Source organism: Periophthalmus magnuspinnatus, chromosome 22, assembly GCF_009829125.3.
Source record: "Periophthalmus magnuspinnatus isolate fPerMag1 chromosome 22, fPerMag1.2.pri, whole genome shotgun sequence".
Lineage (NCBI taxonomy): Eukaryota > Metazoa > Chordata > Actinopteri > Gobiiformes > Gobiidae > Periophthalmus > Periophthalmus magnuspinnatus.
In genome coordinates, this window is record NC_047147.1 from 23,846,837 (window position 1) to 23,868,298 (window position 21,462).

General features: G+C 42.0%; 2 protein-coding genes across 5 annotated transcripts in view; one reads left to right on the forward strand and one right to left on the reverse strand.

The window, feature by feature from the left end:
* The first annotated feature begins 220 nt into the window (after positions 1–220).
* On the forward strand, positions 221–2,132 carry ap4s1 (adaptor related protein complex 4 subunit sigma 1). Of its 2 annotated transcripts, XM_033988182.2 has the most exons (6): positions 221–364; positions 1,043–1,182; positions 1,293–1,379; positions 1,447–1,515; positions 1,698–1,709; positions 1,812–2,132. In XM_033988182.2, the coding sequence occupies exons 2-6, from the start codon at positions 1,045–1,047 to the stop codon at positions 1,938–1,940; spliced, it is 435 nt and encodes a 144-aa protein (XP_033844073.1). In that variant the 5' UTR covers positions 221–364; positions 1,043–1,044; the 3' UTR covers positions 1,941–2,132. The 2 variants fall into 2 exon arrangements, with proteins under 2 accessions (XP_033844073.1, XP_055087350.1); XM_055231375.1 differs by lacking the exon at positions 1,698–1,709.
* A 1,233-nt stretch (positions 2,133–3,365) lies between these two features.
* The window catches only part of hectd1 (HECT domain containing 1), a 34,960-nt gene continuing 16,863 nt past the window's right edge, over positions 3,366–21,462 (reverse strand). The window contains exons 15-43 of one of the 3 annotated variants that reach the window (XM_033988564.2): positions 21,223–21,437; positions 20,319–20,465; positions 20,134–20,228; positions 19,908–20,013; positions 19,354–19,488; positions 19,082–19,221; positions 18,729–18,941; positions 18,329–18,439; positions 17,684–17,850; positions 17,125–17,301; positions 14,804–15,676; positions 13,978–14,199; positions 13,526–13,659; positions 13,062–13,218; positions 12,643–12,713; positions 11,199–11,350; positions 10,744–10,798; positions 9,756–9,978; positions 9,414–9,496; positions 9,174–9,301; positions 8,614–8,815; positions 7,896–8,033; positions 7,193–7,614; positions 6,139–6,297; positions 5,692–5,770; positions 5,517–5,610; positions 5,156–5,306; positions 4,701–4,845; positions 3,366–4,554 (exon numbers count right to left, since the gene is read on the reverse strand). In XM_033988564.2, the coding sequence (XP_033844455.1) occupies positions 4,417–4,554; positions 4,701–4,845; positions 5,156–5,306; positions 5,517–5,610; positions 5,692–5,770; positions 6,139–6,297; positions 7,193–7,614; positions 7,896–8,033; positions 8,614–8,815; positions 9,174–9,301; positions 9,414–9,496; positions 9,756–9,978; positions 10,744–10,798; positions 11,199–11,350; positions 12,643–12,713; positions 13,062–13,218; positions 13,526–13,659; positions 13,978–14,199; positions 14,804–15,676; positions 17,125–17,301; positions 17,684–17,850; positions 18,329–18,439; positions 18,729–18,941; positions 19,082–19,221; positions 19,354–19,488; positions 19,908–20,013; positions 20,134–20,228; positions 20,319–20,465; positions 21,223–21,437 (5,132 nt within the window). In that variant the 3' untranslated portion in view covers positions 3,366–4,416. The remainder of the gene's footprint in view (positions 4,555–4,700; positions 4,846–5,155; positions 5,307–5,516; positions 5,611–5,691; positions 5,771–6,138; positions 6,298–7,192; positions 7,615–7,895; positions 8,034–8,613; positions 8,816–9,173; positions 9,302–9,413; positions 9,497–9,755; positions 9,979–10,743; positions 10,799–11,198; positions 11,351–12,642; positions 12,714–13,061; positions 13,219–13,525; positions 13,660–13,977; positions 14,200–14,803; positions 15,677–17,124; positions 17,302–17,683; positions 17,851–18,328; positions 18,440–18,728; positions 18,942–19,081; positions 19,222–19,353; positions 19,489–19,907; positions 20,014–20,133; positions 20,229–20,318; positions 20,466–21,222; positions 21,438–21,462) is intronic. The other 2 variants (XM_033988565.2, XM_033988566.2) reach the window with 2 other exon arrangements.

The window sequence follows — 21,462 nt, forward strand, 5'->3', positions numbered from 1 at the left end:
TTCAAATTAAAAAAGGTTCAATTAAATGACTGAAATGACTGGGGTGTAGTACTCATGGACACGTTTATTTTTATTATTATTTTGTCATTCCCTTTTTGTCATCTGACTGTATGTTTTACACTGGAAGTAAAATTGCGCATGCGCCTCTACACCCATTCTGTCACGTTAGCCTGTATTAGCCGCATTTTAGCTTTGTTACATTAAATGGCGTAAAGTTTTATTGTCTCGTGTATTCAACTTATCATTGGTGATTTTGGGAACATGGGGCTGAGGTCGCTTTCTTAAAAACATATTTACGTATCTGTGCGTCAAACCGGAGACTTTAAACCTGAGCTAAATAGTTAGCTGCTAACATTAGCCTCAGGTGAGTGTCATTATAAACAAATAACAGACTGTAATATTGTAAACAGGTAAAATGACAGAATCAGAATTATATCAGGACTTTGCTTGTGCCAAAATCAGTTTGAAACCAGGTAATAATAAGGACTAAAGGTGAAGTAAATGTGTAAATGACTATACTATTATTCTATATGTAAATCTTGGTCTGTGGTGATACTTCGCAGCAGATACATCAGCATTCCTTGGGGGTGTGACACTAACTAGAGGCTCTGCTCAGTTTAAGACTCTGTTTGACTTTATTTTAATTCAATCTGACCAGAAAGATCTGATTTAGTGGGAACTACAACAGGTGACCTGAACTGTGCTCTCATATTTAAAATTACAGTCACAAGTTGGCCAGCATTAGCCAACAGTTTTTGAGTTAGTCCCTCTCACTTTTTTGTTGAAAATCAAAATCCTAAACATTACCATAAACGCTCGTTTTGATCACAGGCTCCCGAAAATGCTCTTTAAATCCACTTTGTATTTTTTCTTGACTTTTCAGACGATCTAAAAAAAAAAAATGGCAGTGTATGCTAATGTGTGCACCGTGTCACCATGGTAACTGCTGAACATTCCACCACAGACATGCATGTAGGACACCTCCAGCGTGATCGGGGAATCAGGACATATTTCTAACAGATGTGATTTGTCTTGGTTTCAGAGATGATCCGGTTCTTGTTGATGGTGAATCGTCAGGGCCAGACTCGACTTTCTCGATATTACACTGATGTGGAACTAAAACTAAGACAAAACCTGGAGACTGAGGTGGTCCAACGCTGTCTGTCCAGAAGTAAAGAACAGGTGACATTTGGAGACATTTAACTGTATGTGTGTGTGTGTGTCACAGGGAAATCTCACCTGTACATGTGTGTGTGTGTGACAGTGACGCTTCACCTGTACATGTTTTTCAGTGCTCTTTTGTGGAGTACCAGGATTATAAGCTGGTGTATCGACAGTATGCGGCCCTATACATTGTGGTGGGAGTCACAGATGACGAGGTTTGGGACCTTTATAATTATTTGATATTTTAAAGTTTTTAGACATTTTGTTTTTACTTTCTTTCAGAACGAATTGTCAATTTTTGAGATGATTCATAATTTTGTAGAAATTCTCGACAAATACTTCAGTCGTGTGGTGAGTAACTGTGACTACGTCCGGACTAAAAAAGGTCTAAAAGGAGGACTAAACCAGGACTGAAGGGCTACCAGGACCAGTACTAAAGATGGGTTAAATGTTGATAAAACTAGAACATAGAAAATATTTATTAACATCAAATTTTTAAAATCACTGAATCTCTTACTAATTCATATTTTCAGAGTGAACTGGATGTATCCTTTTAATCTTGTTCCTACATTTGCACATTATCATTTACCACTGTTAAATTACTAATTTTAGATTTCAGTTTTTTTCTTTGACGGCATTTTGTTTAGATCATGTTTAACTTGGATCGTGTTCACATTATTTTGGACGAAATGATTCAAAATGGACACATTGTGGAGACCAACAAAAGCAGGATTCTGGCTCCAATCACAGCCATCGACAAAATCTGTGATGGGTAGAACTCCTCAGCTACAGAGAACTGAACCAGGACTAGACCAGGTCTGAAACGGGTCTGAGCTCCCATCACTGATAGAACTTGAACTGGAGTAAACTCTCTGGACTGAACTGTGATGGCAGAGTGGTTGAGAATGTAGTCCTCTGCTCCTGACAGGTTTAATCCAGAGACACTGAAGGATGGGTCAAATGCAGGTTTAACAAAGAGGCACTGAAGGATGGGTCAAAAGCTGAGGACACGTTTCTGTAATGGGACTGTATATTTATTTATAATAAAATGTTGAATCTTTCTCCAGGTTCACTGATTTGTTCCTGTGTCTGTAGATCTAACCAATAGCAGACTTGCCATTGACAATCAGTTTTCTTCTTTTAGCTTTGTGGGATTTTTAGACTCCAAATATTGACATAAGTTTAAGCTTTTTTTTTTTTTTTTTTTACAAATAAATATAAATTACCAAGTGCTTGTGAAACAGTCTTACAGCCCTGGATAGCAACTCACAGTATTCATGCAATTTGTCATTCTAAAAACAATATGGCTTTGGTAGGTTCAAACCCAGGCGGCTCCAAACCAGGACTTCAGGCCAGCTCTAATATTGCGCTTATGAAGTCCTGGTTTAAAGTGATTATGACAGGTTTTGATAATAGTCTAATACACACTTTATCAATCTTTATGAAGATATGAGGCTGTTCAGCTGTGAATCTGCCCATTTTAAAATGGGCGTGATTGACAGGTCGATCAGGGACAGGCACAGTCTGTATCGGGAAAAACTCAAGGGAAAAAATATCACAGGGGGCTGAAAAACATGCAGGATTTTGGAGTGAGAAAAGCCTAAACTCTGTTCATTTGAGGTGAGAGAAATTAGATTTTATTTGTAAATCATAAGTGACCAATGAGCTTCATTTCACAAGTGTCACTGAAAAAAAAAAAAAAAAAAAAATCTGATTGATCAGATTTGACAGGGACACAATGGAGGGCGTGGGGGGAACTGATATCAATCTGTATAGCCAGGGAATAGTTTTACACCAAAAAATGAAGCAAGTTTGTGAAAAAAAGTTTAAAATTACAGGAAGTCGAGAGCTCTATTTAAGACACTTTAAACATTATTTCAACAAAAAAGGTGTTTATTTGCATTTATCACATACTCTGACAGTGGACTTTGACCATTGTACTACATGGTTGCTAGGTAAGTTATGAAATACCCTAGAGTGACATGATTTCCAAACGGGAAGTACAAGTTTTAAACCTAAAAACTGTTTAACTGGAAAAGTAATTTTTTTTGAAAATCTTATATATTGAGCTTGTGTTTTAGTTAAATGAGAAGTCCAACCTGCCACAGGGACTTTATATAGACCTTTAACATTTTGTGTTTACAGGTTCAGAGAGTTCTAATCCAGGACTAAACCAGGTCCCAAACACCACACAGAGACAGTTGTTTCAATTCATAGTTTTGCAAACGATTTAATGATTATTTTTGGAGCATACACATCTGAAAATATCCTCAAACTGCAACTCGTTAAATAAAGGACTGTCATAACAATAATAATAATAATAATATACAAGTCATACAGGATCCTCAGCGCCAGTGTCACCGCCCACAGCGTCTTAAAGAAACTAAAACGAAATGCAGCTTTGACCTGTGTCCGAACCCCAAAAACATCACGCCAAAACAAAACCAAAACGGAAAAAAAGAAAATCATGATTGTTCCAAAAAGAAGCTACGAAAACATGAAACAGGCACTAAACTGAACCAGAGCATGCTCAGTGAGGAGCCGAAGCCGGAGCGGAGTCTCGGGACAAAACACGGCAATGGAATCAGACTTGGGGGAACAACATCCAAATATGTAAATGAAAATGTAGGATTCAAGTTTTCAAACAGAAAGTTGATGCATTAATGGGAAAAGCAGCCATTTTGTAAAGATGAAGCACTGAGAGATGAGGAATTATAAGAATATTTAAATACAGGTTAGTTTTCTTACAGATGTAAAATAACTATAAAATGGTTGTCTATGCAGCCAACTGGTCCAAGCAAGTACCCGCCTAAGGCACAAAGTAGCGAGGAGAGGCTTTGGCTACATTTAAAACAAAAGATGCTTTATAATGATAAAGTTTCACTTCCATGATAAAGGTTAAGGCAAAAATGTATATTTTGAATTGAATGTTTAAAAGAGAGACAGCTGATTTGAAAATCTGAAACAGTTGAAAAAAGCAAAAGAATTTCTATGTGAAATAAAATGAAATGATTTGATCATTTTGAAAAATGTTGGATGAGACAACTGATTTGGAGAATTTTCTAAAATGTGCAAAAATTCTAACCAAAAAGTTGTGGAAATTCAGCTTTGACAAGAGGATCATTTGTGACGTTTTATTTGCTGATGTCGCATGTTTGAGCGCACGTGTTTTGTCCCCGCGAGCTCCGGTAGTTTTGGTTAAAGGGGCGGGGTCTGCAGAGGAGTGGGAGGAGCACAGGGGGAGGGGTGGGGCTAGTTGAGGTGGAAGCCCTTCTCCATGGTGGCCGCTAGGAGGCGCTCTCTCATGATGTCCTCTGAAGAATACTCAGGCAGCTTCAGGTAATGTACACATGTGTTCACAGAGGGGTAGCTATGGTCTGTCGCATCCACCTGAGGAGAAAGACCAGGTCAGAACCAGGACTAAAGGGTTAGGGTAAAGCGGGACTAAACTGGTACTAAAGCAGGACTAAAGCAGGACTAAACACAGCTGAAGTCTGTTGCAGTAGGACAGGAGAATGGGAGGACATCTGACTTACCTTCCTGACGATGGTGAGGCGTGGGTGCAGGTTGGCCAGGCCTCCAGGGGGCAGTGTGGAGCAGCCAGTGGTGAACTGAAGAAATGCTTTCCTCTCATCTGAGTTCATCCCGCAGAGAACCCTCACAAACCTCAGGAACCCGGGACTAAAAGAGGGTCATAACTGGATTAAACAGGGGTCTAAAAATCAGACTACATCAGGACTAACCCTCATGAACCTCAGGAACCCGGGACTAAACGAGGTTTATAACCAGAGAAAAGACTAAACCAGGATGACAGAGGGATTAGGACCAGTTTAAACATGGGTCTAATGGGGCCTAAACCAGTAATAGTAGTAGTACTAATAGTAGCAGCAGTTGTAGCAGTAATAGTATTTTTGATAGAAATCATATCTAATCTGTCTCTGAGTTTGGATTCAGTGTTGTAGTAATAGTAGTAGTAATAGTAACATCTGACCTGTCTCTGGTGTATCCCAGTTTGGGCTCAGTGTAGTTGATGATGTCATCGTTGGTCCAGGATGGTGATTGGTTCCCGCAGAGAATCATTTGAACCTCTTTGTGACTGAAGGAGCTCAGCTTCTCCATCGGGAACACGCGGTTAAAGCCCTCTGGAAATATAATATACATGTAAATACACAAGAGGGTAGTGATAATAAACCCACAAGAACACTCACTTATAAGCTCTCTGGAAATACATTATATACATTTACATGACAGGATTTCCGTATATATATTTAAAACTTTGGAAATATAACTAATACAGGTAAAAATACATGTGTAATATTTGAATGTTTAGTAAAGCGTATAAACCATGTCACCTCTGAAGGCCTCCATCTGCCTCTGGATCCCCGTGTGCATACAGAAGTCAAACATCAGCTCCACGTACTCCTCCGCATTCTCCATCGACACCATCTGAGAGAGAGGAGGAGGTTAACAGGGACTAGAGCGGGGGGGGCTACACCAGAGGTGCTAGACCGGGGACTAAAACCTTACCTCATCATCTCCGTTTGGTTTGAGGTCCACTGCTGAGAAACCGTGGACTTTTGAGGACGGACAAAACTGGAAATTCAACCTGAAACAAAACAGACGAGATTCACGTTTAGTTTTCAGTAAATTTTAGATATTTTTTTTACTGTATATTTTTAGCTTCTCTGATTTAAAAACGTCAAAAACAAAACTAGTTAATTTTAAACAGTTTGCAATTATTCCTCACTGACCTTATGCATTCAGAGCATTCTAATTATTCACCACCATGAGCACTTTTCAGCCATCAGGGTAATGCCAATAACAACTAGCATACTAATATAGACTTGCGCTTAAATACATGGGAAAAATCAGGTACAGGGACTTTGTCTGAAGTTAAGGTTGCCATGTCTCACCCCATATCCTCCACACTAAGTCATCTGTGTGTATTATATATTTTGTGTTGCCAGCTCTCACCCCAGATCCTCCACACTGAGCGGCGGCCCGGAGCCCAGAGGGTTCCTGAGCATCAGGTCCTGTAGTCTTGTGTTCTTCTCGTCTTCAGAAAGAGATTTACTGCTGAGGATCTGACGTCTCTTCACAGACAACTCCTTCACCTCCTTCAGGAAACTCGCCCTGAAACAACAACACGATTTTAGCACAGAAGATTTATAAGCCAAAATTCCAGGATTAACCTCAAAATATAAAACATCAAGAAGGATTTGATAAAACAATTCATTCTGAACCAGTTAACTGATGCTCGCTTTAAAGACCTTTAAATTATTATTTGACATTATTTAATAGATTATTACACATGCCCTTAAAGAGTTGGATTTTGCCTTTATCAAGCAAACTTTCATTTTATCTACAGATATAAAATTTTGAGCATCACAAAATATAATTTGTAGCAAATCGAATGTTGAGGCTAGAAATGTGTATTTTTTCCATCCTTTATAACAGAAACTCAAACTCAGTGAGATTTCTACCCTGGAAATTCAAAACTATTATTTGTCATAAAGGCTTAAACATTTCCAATGATTCAGCTGAATCATTGGAAAAGTGTCACATCTGCTTCACTTCAGGCGCTTCCATCGCTAAAGTTTGAACTTTCTGATGATGTAACATTTTAAAGGATTTATATTAGGGTTGTCAAAAGTATTTAAAAAATCAAATACTAATCAATACTAAAACTAGTATCCAAACTAGGTACAAATTTTTCCCAGCTATCAATACTAAAAAGTCTCACTGACAGAAACAAACCGTTCCTGAATATCTTTAGAATGATCTTGAGCTGTATCAAAACAAGTATAACACACAAAGACTAGTTTACACACAGGGACCACGATGAACCTCCTGGACACTGAGGGAGTACACACATATAAGGCCACATGGGAATAGGAAAGGAAGTACTACAATTTAATGTGGAAAATCACATTCTATTGTCTAAAGAGGGTTTTTATTATCATCGCGGTATCAGGGTCAGTATTGAGTCGATTCCTTCACATCCGAATGGACAGACACTCTTAATGACCTGTGTGGGTTGACGTGTTGAAAGTCGTCCCAGGTGAGCAGCCCATGGTACCAGGCGGGGGGTTTGGGTTTGGGTGGGTCTAAGATGAACTCAGATTTAGAGTCTTCATCAAACAGAGAGTCCTGGTCCTCAGTCCCAGCCTCCAGGTTCAGTCCTCTGTCCACACTGGGAGAGTCGTACAGCAGTTTACTCATGTTGGACTTGATATCGCCCATACACAGAAGCTTAAAGAAGGGCCTGGACAGAGGCAGGTCCACCAAACGGCTGTCCTGGATACATTTGGCCAGAAACACGCCCAGGAAGTGGAACAACTGTGTGACCCGATCCAACTCTTCACTGTCCTGAGGGAACGGAGCCGGGAACAGTCCACAGGAACGCTGTACGTAGTAACCAGGAGGTTTAAGTCCACCACCCAGGTCCACCTTAAATAATATACAGAGAATATATTAGCCATGATCATAGTCAGAAGGAGCACTGCACATAGTAACCAGGAGGCTTCAGTCAATCACCCAGTTCCACCATAAAAATATACATACAGGAATATATAAGAACAATTACAACAGTCCCGCTGCTGAGGCACGTTTTATTTAGAGTAGAACATTTCAGCGCCTCATGCAATGTTAAAAATGGCCGACAGAGAGGTGTTCAATAAAACCTAATATAAACTACATAAAATATATTTAACCTAACTGAAGGGACCCACCTGTCTAGACTCGTCATCGGGGAAGTCGTCGTCACAGAGCCAGACCCCTAAAGACGTCCTCTGGAACTCAGCCGCCACCAGAGCATAGAACTCCAGAGTGGGACCAAGACCTGTGCCCTCTTCCCCCAAAAACTCCACCTAAGAGAAAAGAGAGAGAGAGATATGAACCAGGGACCCGAACCAGGACTTAACGCCCTGTCATGAATGTCATCAATAATTCAGATTTTTCTAATATATAAAGTCATACACTGTTATCTTCCCCACTTAGGTTTTCTGATGTGTCTTAACACCCACAAAGACCTTCAGCTAGAGCCTTTTGTGCCCGAGTGTCCCAGGAGTGGAACAGTCCCCAGAATCATCAGAGAGCTGGCCTCTAACCATCCTTTTAAAAATCATCTCATAACATGGTTCAAATCAAACCTGTGAACATGAACCCGCTGAATCTGCCCTGTCAGATTCACCTCACAGCTCAATTTGTATGATTTAAAAAATTTTTTTTAATATAGTTCTTTTAATAGTTAAATATAAATATAAATATATAGTTGTGGGCTGCTGCTACTGTACACTGTTATTTAACTATACTGTCCTGCTGTTTTATTATGTCATTTACAGTATTGTTTTTAAACTTAAGTTTAACATGTCCAGGTATTAACAGTAATATTGGTAAATGTACACCATCCCTATCAAACAAATAAAGCAGAACTAAACCAGGCCTCACCTCGAGCACAGACTTCCTCTCTGCGTGCACGCCCATCACAGACTCCGCCCACTGCATCATGGCATCTCCGCGTGGTACTTTGACTCTCTCGTGTTTGAGTCGTCCCACTCTGAACTCACCGGGGTCGTCTCGTCTCACGGCCGTGGAGGGGCGAGAACGCTCCATAGTGGCCTCGCGACGGTTCTGCAGCCACACGATCGCCCTGGAAACACACACAAATTATAGAGGTGTCAATTGATGCTTTACACCAGGACTAAACCGGGACTAAACCAGATGCCCAACTAATAATAAGAAGGTTCAGCATTTGTGTATCATAAGTTTGGCCCTCTCTGTGTGTCAGATGCCCTCCCTGTGTGTTCATTGGGTCTTATTCTGTGTAAAAGCTGCTAACCCTGTAGTTTTGACTTCTACAAACATGTTCTGAAAACCATGGGATTCTAGGATTACTTTAAAGTCAATATTTTTGTCTTCTCTTAAATGCCAATGCTCCATGCACCTGATGTTTAAAAATTTATTTTTTATGTATTTATTTTTTGCATTGCTCGTTTTTATCTCTGTACCTGGAGGCTCCGAAGGCGGTGCAGGTGAAGTACAGCTGTCTGGTCTCAAAGGGGATGAGAAAAGGACACTTGGAGGTGAGCTGTTCACACCAGTCTGGGAGGGCGCCGCTGGCTAACGCTAACGGTTCCTGGAGACACAAGAAATAAATGGTTAAAATCCATATGAATAGATTGAAGATTAAACAGAACTGTGAAGAAGAGGAGTGGACGGAGTGGGTGGGGGTAGGTGGAGACACAAACCTCGATCTGCTGCAGGATTTTGGTGGTGATCTTTTTACTGGTGAATTCTTCTGGTGATGCATTGAACTGTAGCTCCTCCACATCTGAAAGTGACAACAACGTTATATATACAGTTAACGTCACTGTGACCACAACATGTTCTTTAGTATGCCAACCATGCACTTCCTTGATTCTCTGCATCTAATTGTAAAGCATTTTTTGTTGTCAGTCAGTACACTCCTGATGTTATTTTAACCTGCTTATACAATACATCTGTACACAAGCACATTTTGCTCAAATAAAAAGAAAAAGGTACAGGCCCTTTCAGCTGCACATACTATGTAAGTGTACTCATTTCCTTACCTTCCTGTAGCGTCCTCACGTTGCCCGCAGCATCTCCTCCGATGATATAGAGTATTCGCAGTAGTTGTAGTACATCCTCCACTCCGCATGCGTTCTGGCTGCATCCAGCTTTAGCCTGGGCCATCTCCCTGGCTCCCCCCAGGATCTCAGAGCTGTGGTGGGGAGGAACAGAGGGAGACAAACCCCCGGAGCGGCTCTGCACCAGACCCTGCTCACAGAAGTCCTACAGGGGAGGGGACAAGTGCGTTAATGTTACTGCAGCTATATGTGGGACTGCAGTAGGCATGCACAGTTAGTAATGACAGTTAGTGTGACGTCACCCACAGCGTTCAGCTCCACTCAAATGAAGCTCATCGAGGCTAGAGCAGTTATAGTTGCCAATTTAGAGCGGAGTTCCATACTTGGTTGCTATGATACTTGTAGTTGCAATGCCAAAGAGCTAATCACAAGGTGGACCACACTGGTGGCTTAGCAGGGAGCACTTGGTAACAGGTTTGATTGACATTGTTGCTAACACTTGCCGAAGCCACCTTGGGGAAAGAAGGTGCTTGATTTGTCTGTTATTAATGTTCATATTGTGATTTAGGGACAAAATAGTGAAATAAAAACCCCAGGATCTTGTAGAGCAGGTTAATATGAACATTTTAAGACCAAAATGATGAGGCTGACAGCAGCGGTTACAGGGAGAGGGGCTACAGTTTTTACATAAAAAGTGAATTGGCATCAATGGGGCAGGAAGTGCACCCATGATCACTTTCTGTTTGGAACGTGGCAGCTAGCAGGTTAGCCAGATTGTAGTCAGGAGATGCGTTGAGGATGCACGCAGCCAAGTAACTCAGAGGCCTTGCAGAATAGGATAGTCATAGATGCGTCTCTTGTATTTGTAAGAAGAGGCTTTAGAGAGTATATTTTCTTCCATTTATTGCACTGAAATACAACTACTAAAAGGTCCAGTCCCTTTGTTACACCCAAACAAATGAAGACTCACCATTTTGCCACTCTCCTTCTCTTTGTCTGAGTCCTTCAGCTCTCGGTACATTATCCTGGAAGAGACAAGACCATATTTAAAGTCGTAAATGCAAGCAAGTAAGCTGAATTAGACACATTTAAATCCAGACCTTCTCCTTTCAGTTTGAAAATGGACTAACTGATCTCTCCTAAACCCTGTGTCACATCACTAGTATTCACATCCAAGAATTGTCAGGTATGAGCACAGCTTTAGAACTGATTTCACAAAAGATTGAAAGATTTACATATTAAAAGGTGATTGGCAGGTGTTTTTATACAAAATTATTAAATAAATTAAGATTGGTTGAGCTGCTTAAATGAAGTTTTGACAAGCCATTTGTCCTTAAATGTAGGTGTGCTGGTTTAGTTACAGTATAGTTTACTCTTCTTGGATTGGCTGGGCTATTTAAACCCTTTATCCTCATTGGCTCTTACGTGTAGGTGGGCTCCCATATCCTTCTCAGTTTGTCCGTCTTCACTGATCCACTGCAGGAGAGCTGCAGTAAACGCTGGACGTAAAAGAAAATGGTGGATTTGTAGTTGGACAAAGGTAATTCCACTTCTCGAGTCGTGCCCAGACCTGCCACCTGTGACGAGGAAACAAATAAGATCCACCAATAAGAGTCATTTCAAAACTAAGTGGAAGAAATCTACAAATGTTAAGGGGATCAACAAACTTAAATCAGATCTCCTCTGCAAAATTGACTTTTTGGAGCTTTTAACCATGTTCTAGAAGTTTTTTGTTCTCATTGACCCTCTAAAGATTACTCAAACATGAACAACTTCAGTCACTTATTTTCTTTCAATGTTATTGTCTTAACCCTATAGCGTCGGATGCTATCGTTGCCAATAGAGCGCGGTTGCGAACTTTCCAGTAGCGCAACTCCACAACCAGTCGTGCGCTCATGTAAATTCAAACAGTGTCTGAGAGCGCGGGTGCTGCACGGATTTTCCCAGTCATTTATTCGATGCGTAAAAGAAAAAATATGGATGGATATGTAAAATAGAGGTAGTTGTGTGAAAAAGTGCAGTAAATTCTGATACTTCCTTTAAGATGATTTTTATGGCTAAAAAAAGAATAAAAGTCTAGGTTAGCTGTACTGGTCGATAGTGTGCCAAGTCCTTAAAGGGTTAATCATTGAGCATGCAGTATAGCATGTTGTGCACTTTGTTGTGATGATGTTTATGGCGACAGCAGCTCCCACTGGGCACCACAGTTTTCTAACGCAGAAGTCAGTGGATTTGTTTCTTTTATTAAGTCGTTTCAGATCAATATTGTGATTTTAAATGTCCACATTATAACAATGATCCACGGGTGTCATAGAATATAACTATACAGCAGACACAAGCACAATAGGTCCTGTGTCTGCTCTATACTTACTTGATTTGTATAGCCCTGGGACAGAATGATGCAAATTTGTTAACACTTTATACATGCGAAAAATCTTGACATTAGGAAGACATTTGAGAAACTTGTTAAGTAGTTAAGGCTGGATATTTTGGATATAGTTTTAAATAAACTAGTCCCCTCTGCCACAGAGAGGACAGATTTAATGATACAATAATGTAGCTCAATACAACACTTTAAAACTGATTTGGCCATTTTGAAAACATGTTGAATTTGGCCATTTTGAAAACATGTTGAAGTGGACATTATCCTCCATAATTATCCTCCAATAAGTCCAAGTATTAAGGGTTTACAGCGCCTTGTGTTACATGGCATTATAACTTGAATATCCAAGGACCTTTGTCTTGTGCATTGTCGTTATTGTAGAGGGGTATAATTTCTGATATTGCCAAGCATTGAATTGTGACTCCTATGAAATGATACTGTACAATATTGTGAGAAACCCTATAATTTAGAATATCTTATTCTTACCTTGAGTGTGAGAGAAAGACGAGGAGACGGAGCACATTCCACCTCCTCCTGAACCTCCGACCTCGGTGTTCCTGAAAACAAGGAAAACGTCAGGAAAAATCAGGCACACTGCCTTTAAGTATTTCTCTGTTTAAAATGAACTACTTCTGTTTTTCACATTTTAAGACAATTTGCTGTGGTCCAAATTTATTCCTCACTTATCTTATTCTGAGCATTCTAATTATTCACCACAATGAGTTTATAAGCACTTTTTACAGACCAGTGCAGAGTTTTGCCGTGATGGTAAAGCTAGCTAGCATGTGATGGTGTGCATCCTGATTCTCAGACAATAAAACGTTCTACAATTAGATGCAAATCCCAGACAAACTGGTGTGTCTAGCCTAACCCTCTATAATTTAATCATTACAGAGCGCATTTACCTGGAGGGGGGATTTCCAGGTCAGTGGTCTGTTGCACATTTGTTCGTCCGGGTCGAGGATCAAACGCTGGGACCAGAGCCGAGAACTGTCTCTTCAAAACAAAGTCATCGTCCCACGTCCGTCTGCGCCCGCCTTTGGTCTCGTATTCCTCCTCCTCCTACACGATAACAGAGGGATTACAGCTACTACCTTCAGTGTTACCTTAATGTTTCTGCATATTCAAATTTCTAATTTACAAGTACTCCTGAGTATGAGTTCTAGTAGCAGCAGAACTAGCAGCAGTAGCAGTAGTAATACTAGCAGTTGACATAGCAGTAGTAGTAGCAGTAGTTCAAGTATTTGCAGTAAAAGCAGTAGCAGCAGTAGTAACAATAGTTGTAGTGGTTTTAATAGTTGAATCATTACCAGTTGCAGTAGCAGCTGTAGTAGCTGCAGCAGCATTGTACTTTTGTAGTGTTACTCACCAGTACTTCTTCATACTCCTGCTCGTCCTGGTTGTCATCTTCATTCTCATCGTCATCATCGTCAGGCTCAGGCAGATCCTCCTCATCATCGAGTTCAGCCAATAGCGTGTTAGCTCTGCAGCTGTCCAGGAAGTCTGAGCAATAAAGAGAAAGTTAAACTAAAAAGTAATAACGACTCACATATAATTAGAATTAGTACTTTAGTCCACAAAAATATCTCTCCTGATATTTTTGTTGAATAATAAAAACTAACCAAATGAAAGGAAAGAATGGAGACTATACTGAAAACTATTAAGGATTTAGTAGAATTAATTAGCCATTTTAGTGAACTAAAACAAGGCTAAAAATTTTAATATCTTGTCAAAATTAACATTCAGGCTAAACTCTCCTTTCTGACTCCTCGTACAGACTAAACACCACCTCCTAAGGCTAAACCCCTCCCTCTGACTCACCGTAGAGGCTAAACTCCGCCTCCTGGCCAGTGTCGCTCTCGCTACTGGTCGAGGTGAGACTTGTGGTGAGGGTGTTACTAAGGAGCTGCCCCACAGACAGGCCGGTGGTTGCTGTGGCAACGTTGTTGGAGGAGGTGACGATGGATGTTGACATGGTAACTGTAGAAGTGGTGCCAGTGGTGGTGAGGTTTGGGAAGCTCTGAGCACCCATCAGAGGAGACGCTGAGGAGGGAAGCAACATGTGTGTGAGCTGGTAAAATGCACTCAGGGTTAGGGCTGATATGACAAATGATTAATACAAGGAAATGCAGTATTTCCTGGAATTATTCCTTCTTAATAAAAGAAAAATATGTGTTTCAATCATTTCAAACAAACACAAACATTTACAGTTAATAGTCCTGGGCTCAGACTGCACATGGGGCAGCTCCGTTCCGATGGCCACAAGTATCCAAATAATTAAAAGTAACGAGGAGCTCTGATGATGCCGGTGAAGGTGGTGCTGGCGGAGATGCCATGGCGCTCCGGATTCTTTATGTTGGGAGTCTATTCTAGCCTTTTTCCTTACTAAATGAATAGTTACCGCGTAAACACCTTTTCTCGAATGTGCAACTCTCAAAAACATCACACCACAAATAAAAGCGGTCCGACGCTGCAGTCGCAGCTGCACCGTGTGCAGTCTGAGTGCGGCGGTCCGTCTGCTCCAAACCACATGCTTTTACTGACAGAGCTCATGATGTGTATTCATGTTGTTTTCATAATATTTGATTTATTTTTTTGTTGACAGCTTTGTCAGACTTGTAATAGTTTAGACTGTACAGATACTCACTGGCGGTGCTCATGACGGTCCTCCCCAGTGTGTTGGTGTTGTTGTCGCTGCTGCTTCGGCTCAGGTTCATATTGTTCGTAGCGTTTGTGCGTGACATGTTTGGAGCCCTCCTCACGAAAGATTCCATCAGGCTGGCTTCTCTGGATGACAGATTGGGCACGCTGGCACTAGAGCTCATGGGCGCTCCAGCAGCCAGCAGCGAGCTAACGGATAGCCTAGCGTTAGTTGCGGAGCAGAGGGGCCGGGGGGTGGGCGCGTCTTTACTAGAGGCCTCAGACACAGAGCTTACATCGGGGGAGCTCACGCTAACCAGTCCCATGGAGATAGCCGCATCTGCGTTAGCTGCCGTCGCCGTGGTTCCCGTTTCCGCATTCGTCGAACTCGTAGACGCTTCCACAGCCGAAGAAAGGACCACAATTGGCTCCTGTTGTTGTCCATCACACGTGTTCACCCCACCCCCTAAAGTGTTCTGGTCCAATAGCAGGCCTTCGTTCCGCCTCGTTTCCAGGCGTAATCCGCTAACGCTCCCGGGAAGCAGCCCACCCAGTGCAGAGGAAGAGAGGTCGGAGGAGGACGCCACGCTGCACACGGAACTGCTGCTACCCTTTCTGCTCTGAGAGGAAGTCCCGCCCACCAGTGCGGCCGAGGAGGAAGTGGATTTGTCGGGGCAGTTGTTTTTGACCAGGCTGCTCCACTGCTGCTGCTGGGGGCAGGTGGAGGCAGACGACGGGCCTGAAACGTGAACGCAGGACACAGGTTTGGTGTTGGGAGACTCAGGGTCGAAGGTCGGCGCGAGTTTGAGATCGAACTTTCCCTCTGCGCCCATTCGGTATGAGTTAGAGCCGCCAGAGTCCCAGGTTACATCAATCCAGCCTAAAATTATGAGACACAAGAGAGAAGCAAAGGCAGGCACAGATGAGCGACCCCATAGAGAGGAGAGAGGGAACACACAGAGGGCAAAGAGGAGAGAAAAGAGAGGGTGGGAGAGAAGCAGAGCACAGAGGAGAGATAAAAGAGGGACAGGGGGGCACAAAGAGAGGGAGAGCAGAGATGAGGGAGAGAGATAAAAGAGAGAAGAAGAGGAGAGAAGGAGCACAAAAAGGAGATGTTAAAGTGGGAAGGAGAGAGAAGGAAAAGAGGAAAGAGGTACAGAGGAGAGAAATAAAGAGAAGAGAAAGGAGAGAAGGAGGAGAGAATGGGTAGAAGAGGAGAAGAGAGATGAGAGCGAGGGCTGAAGACACCACACTGGACCAAAGACTAAAAGACTTATAAACCAAACCTGTGAGTGTGGGACCATTATTAATGGCTTTTCTACAAGTGCAGTATCTTTACTTTATCCGTTTGGACTCATGTCTGTATAAAACCCTTTGTGGTTTATGTTGCCATCTTAAACGTTCCTGAATATTTGGTCTATTTTAAATGTGTGTCGTGCTGTTTTGGTCCAGGTGGAGTGAACAGAGAGAAACAGATAAACTGATCACAGCGAGAGCAGGATAATGTGACAAATGCAAAGCTTCATCATGAATCACAAACTGAATCCTGATTTGAGTTTTTCCTGAATTAAAACTTTTCAAATCTTTAAATTCTGATTAAAAAATGCAAGCGACAGGAAAAAGAAATGGAAAAAGAATGGGCTCTCGAGTCTGCATTGCTCCATGTAAACACCTGTGTGTCACAGAGCGAACACAGGAGGCAGTACAGATGACTGCTCTGTGTCCAGTGCCTTCTACAGTCCCGCGCCTCCTACAATTTGATCCATAGCACCCCCTCCTGCACTCACGGGCAGCATAGGGACAAAGGAGCTCCAAAACCTGTTTGATTCCTCCTGTCTAGTTCCCTGCACCACTGACCTCTACTGGGGCTACCCAGTAAGACTGGGACAATTTGGAAGAGCGCAATACTTGTATAAATAAATACACTTATACCATGGTCAGTGACAATTTTAATGCTAACTGCCATGCATTATTTTTGTATAACTGCATAGGTAGTTCCAGCAACAGTTAATCACTGTTCTATATCACAACATAGCAACGGGTAAACAAATGAAGCTTGTCTCTCCAAGCAGTAGCTCAACTAAAACAAATGACTAAAGCCTTGAACATCAACAGACAGACAAAAGGTCACCAGAATATAAAAATGAACTATTTTCAGTTTGAGGGACCATGGTATAAGTGGATTAGTTAACTGACGCGGAGTCTAGAACACCATGACGTGCAGAGGAGTGGTGTTTTGCTCCTGGTTGTTTAATCCTTGCGTATAAAAAAAGCCTATAACACCACCTTCTCCTGGTGTTGTTAGAGCAGTGTCTGAGTAAATCGTACCATTATGGGCCTCTCCGGTCACAGTGCCCTCTCCTGGTGGGTTGCCGTCCTGGTCTCTCCACTTCCAGTCGATTCCTCGGACGACTCGAGCACCAGGAACAATGTATTTCATGACCTGAGAGCGGAACAATCGCCTCTGTCTGCGCAGGTTCGCCTCCGCCTCCTTCACCGCTTTACCTGGAAGTGGGGCAAAAGCACAGGTGTTAAAATCTTGAAATGGTGGTAATTACGGTGGAAACAATAAAAGCAAAAGCTAGCTATTTTAGTAACACATAGTAACTAATATAACGCAACTTGACAGCAGAAATGCTCAGTGTCTCACTATTTATAGACTAAAACACGTTACAGGTGACCTCCGGATTTCTACCTTTGACATAACAATCTGGGTAAAATTGAAATGGAGTCATTTCTGAGGCTCAGAGCAAGTAAATAAATGATACAAGTGTAAATTAAGCTATATAAAATATATGATAATATTGTTCCCTCATCAAAAACATGCCTGAGGTTGCACATGTTAAATATTTGCTGTCGTTTCAAGTGACATTTATAACAGACTGACCGAGCTGATCCTCACAGACCGCGGTCACCGTCCCATACAGCTCCAGTCCAGACAGGCTCAGGTAGTGTGTCTGTCCACTGGCGTTCTTCCCCATCTGCTTTATCCTGATGTGTCTCCAGCCCTGCTTCTCCTCTTTGGAAGGGTCTAGAGGCCACGTGGCTGTGGAGCTGAGACAGAACAAAGGTAATCATGGTTAAGTCCAGAGTCACAGAGAGGGGGCAAAGCAGAGCTGGGACAGTTTAGAGCAGGGATGCACCGGTCTCGCTTTTTCAGTTCCGATGCCAATTTCAATAGTATAGCTTTAAGGATCTGCCAATTCTAGTGTAGACTGATGCAAACAATAAAACTAAAATAAGACAAAACTTATCCAAATGTGCTCTGCAGAAGTTATTCATCTCCTGTGTAATGACAGAACTTTGCATAAATAGAAATTCAAACTGGGCCGACTACAACCAGTCAATAGTCTTGTTACATGAACTTATCCATCCAACAAGGGTATCTTCTAAACTGGTATTTGGAAGCAGATATCTCAAGTAAATGTTTCAATATCAGCGCTGATATCCGATACTAGTATTGGATCGGTGCATCATTAGAATCAGATATACAGCCTTTAATGTTAAAACAGTCTAAAATGTATAATTGTACCCAGGCTCGTTGAGGCTGCAGTCGTCCACGTGTGTGTACAGAGTAGTCCAGTTCTGACCATCCTTCGACACCTGGAAGACCCAGTTCCTCAGAGCAGAGCGCCCATAACCCCTGAAAGAGAGGCAGGGAGAGAGGGAGGGAGGGGCAAAGGAGAGAAAAAGAAAGCGCCTCTGATGAGGAGTCTGACACAAACTTAAACTCAACAAAGTGTTCTGTCAGTACAACGGTATACAAAACAATGGGCACAGAAACAAAAATATTGGTACCAAATATCAGCTAATTTTTCTTTTTTTAATATTGCACTGATTCAAACCATCCAGTATCATCGATAATGGAGTCAATGTATCACCCATCCTTATTCTTTTCCTGTCTCATACAGAGATGTGTTGGAGACTCTCACCTGGCGTGTCTGAGCGTGTAGGCTGATGGAACAAGCCACAGTCCCAGGTCGACAGCGAACCAGGCGTTCTTGTCGTCATTGGTGTGGCAGTTGAGGGCGGAGCTGTCACGGCTCAGGATGTCCTCCAGGCGACCATATGGGAGGTTCCTGCCCTCAGAGGAAGTCACCACCACCAAACCATAAGCTGCGGGGTTCACCCACTCATAAGCAGTCCTAAAGGAGAGACAGGGGATTGTACGGGGGAATTATAATCCGATTTATGCATGTGTGTGATGTATGATTTACAGCAACGAACAGAATGAATATGGGCTACATTTATGAAACAGTGAACAGTATTGTATTTGTAGTCTCACTTTGCATTGGTCCCGACCCAGTAGATCAGCCCGTTCTCGTCAAAGTCGTGCTGATGTCTGAAGCTGAAGCTCTGACCTTCTCTCAGTTTTCTCACAAACACAAATGACGAGCGCTCAAAATCATACCACTGCTTCGCCACCTGGAACAGGGCAAAGATCAATTAAGTCTTTTGCTTTGTTACCATTACCTCTTTGTTTTATTACCATTTTTACCCTGTTTGTTATTATATTGTAATGCGCATTCTACTGTCCAAGTCCCAGTATAAACTCACCATCTTGAGTAGGTACTGTTCCAGAGACTCCACTGTGGCAAGGGGCTCCATCTTTAACATGCGTCCGGTCCGATCGATCAGAGCTGTCTCTCCTGGGGCCCGCTCCAGTCGGAACCTCAGCCTCCGGGTCAGAATCTGAACCACACAGAAATCTCACAACACTGCAGCGCCAGACTGTGTGTCTGTGTATATCCATGCATGTCTATGCATGTCTATATGTATACATACATATACATTGTGCGTAATATAATATTTTATTTATTTACATTTTAGTCCAAAATGTTTGTATTAACCCAAACCTCTCTACATGATCGGGGTTTTTATTTTACTATTTTGTCCCCAAATCAAGATATGAACAATATCACTGAGGTCGTTCCAGCTAGCATTAAGTGGTTGCTTGACAGCGTTGCTAAGCACCCGTCCCCTGCTGAACCACCATTGCTAGTGTTTGGCTCTTTGGAGCTCAGTTCCATATTTGTAATTCTGACCTTGAGTATCACAGCAGCCAGATTAGCTGCTGCAAGAGATGCTACATTAGTTTTGTGTTAAGTCACCTGTAGGTTGTAGGAGGATCCAGGTGTGTCATACAGATGCAGAGGTAGACGTTCTATTGACTCCAGAACCGCAATGAGTTTACGGATTAAGGCAACAGCAGGACGACTGATCAAAGAGAACATACAAACATTACTATCTCTGATAATATAGCCACATTCCACTTCAAACTAAACCTGAGGTGAATTAAATGGAATTATTATTGTGCACTTTTGGTGAGATATTTACCTTTCGTCATCTTCGTTTTCACTGAAAGCAGCTTTAAAGACGTTAATTCTCTCCATCAAAGGCTTACAATCATGCTTCAGGTCAAGTTCTACGCTCTAAAATAGAGAAAAGCATCAGTAAATACATGTTAATTCACGGTAGATGGTTGGTTAGATGGTGGCTGCAGTATAGTTGTGTGCACTCACATTATTGAGCACAGTGAACAGGGCCTGCACCAGTCCACTGCTGCACATCTCATAGGGGGAGATGGTGTTCTCGTCCTTCAGCACCACGATTAGATTCTCCAGAGCTGTCTTCATTAGGTCCCTCCATGTGTTCTCCCCCTCAATGCACTGGACACAGCACACGTTTAACATGTGCATTTAGAACACACAGAACAGTCTGCATGGAAAGTGCCTATTGTGAATCAATAGTCTATAAGCCAGAAGGGGTGGTAACTGAGCAAGCCCCATGACAGAACATTTACAGTACCCTTAAAGGTTTAGCACCATTTGGACAATCACTACATACATGTCTGACCTGAACAAACCAATGCAATTTAAAAAGTACAGTATGTAACTTTCTGGAGGTGACAACTGCATGATTCCATGAAAATACAAATCTGGCCAATAGTTTTATACTATATTGTGGAATTTTATAGCCAAAGAAACATTTCCATGAAAACAACCAGGAGGTGGCTCTCCTCCAAGCCAAAGAGCCAGATCTGTGGTCTGTGCAAGATCTCATAGTAAGGACACATTTTTATTTATAAGTTTTTTAGTGTAATAATAAAAAAAAAAAAAACTTTTTTCATTGCTTTTATTTGTAAGGTTAAAAAGTTGCATACTGTGGCTTTAACTGAAAAGATCTAAATGACACAGATTTGAGCTTGTATGTTAACTCGAGGCACTAATGTCAAATGGACTAAATCAGAAATCTCATAGTGGTCTTAATTATTCATTATTCGTCATGTTTGGTAGCCAACGTTGGTCATTTTCTTCAAGTATTTGGCAGGAATATTTGCAGTATTGTAGCACCTGTTCTGTGTTAGTATGCAGTTCCCAGGCAGACTCCAGTTGAATAGTAGTATTTGCAGTAGCAGTATCTTACCTGTTGTCTGTTAGTGTGTAGTTCCCAGGCAGACTCCAGCTGAGTGGAGATGTTCCTCAGTGTCACCACCACTCCACGGGGCATGCTCTCCACAGCCTTAAAATGATCGTCGTAGAGCTCTCGGGCCATGCTCTTCACCTTCTGCTTCGTCTTCTCCAGTTTTGACTTCAGTTTCCGCCCGCGCTTCCCTGTCCAGCCAGTCACAAACTCTGAGCCTGAGGAGGTCAAATACATCAAAAG

Coding starts and splice junctions, on each gene's coding strand:
- ap4s1 (XM_033988182.2), top strand. CDS start 1,045: ATGATCCGGTTCTTGTTGATGGTGAATCGTCAGGGCCAGACTCGACTT. Junction 1,183..1,292: donor TGTCCAGAAGTAAAGAACAG/GTGACATTTGGA, acceptor CATGTTTTTCAG/TGCTCTTTTGTGGAGTACCA. Junction 1,380..1,446: donor TGGGAGTCACAGATGACGAG/GTTTGGGACCTT, acceptor ACTTTCTTTCAG/AACGAATTGTCAATTTTTGA.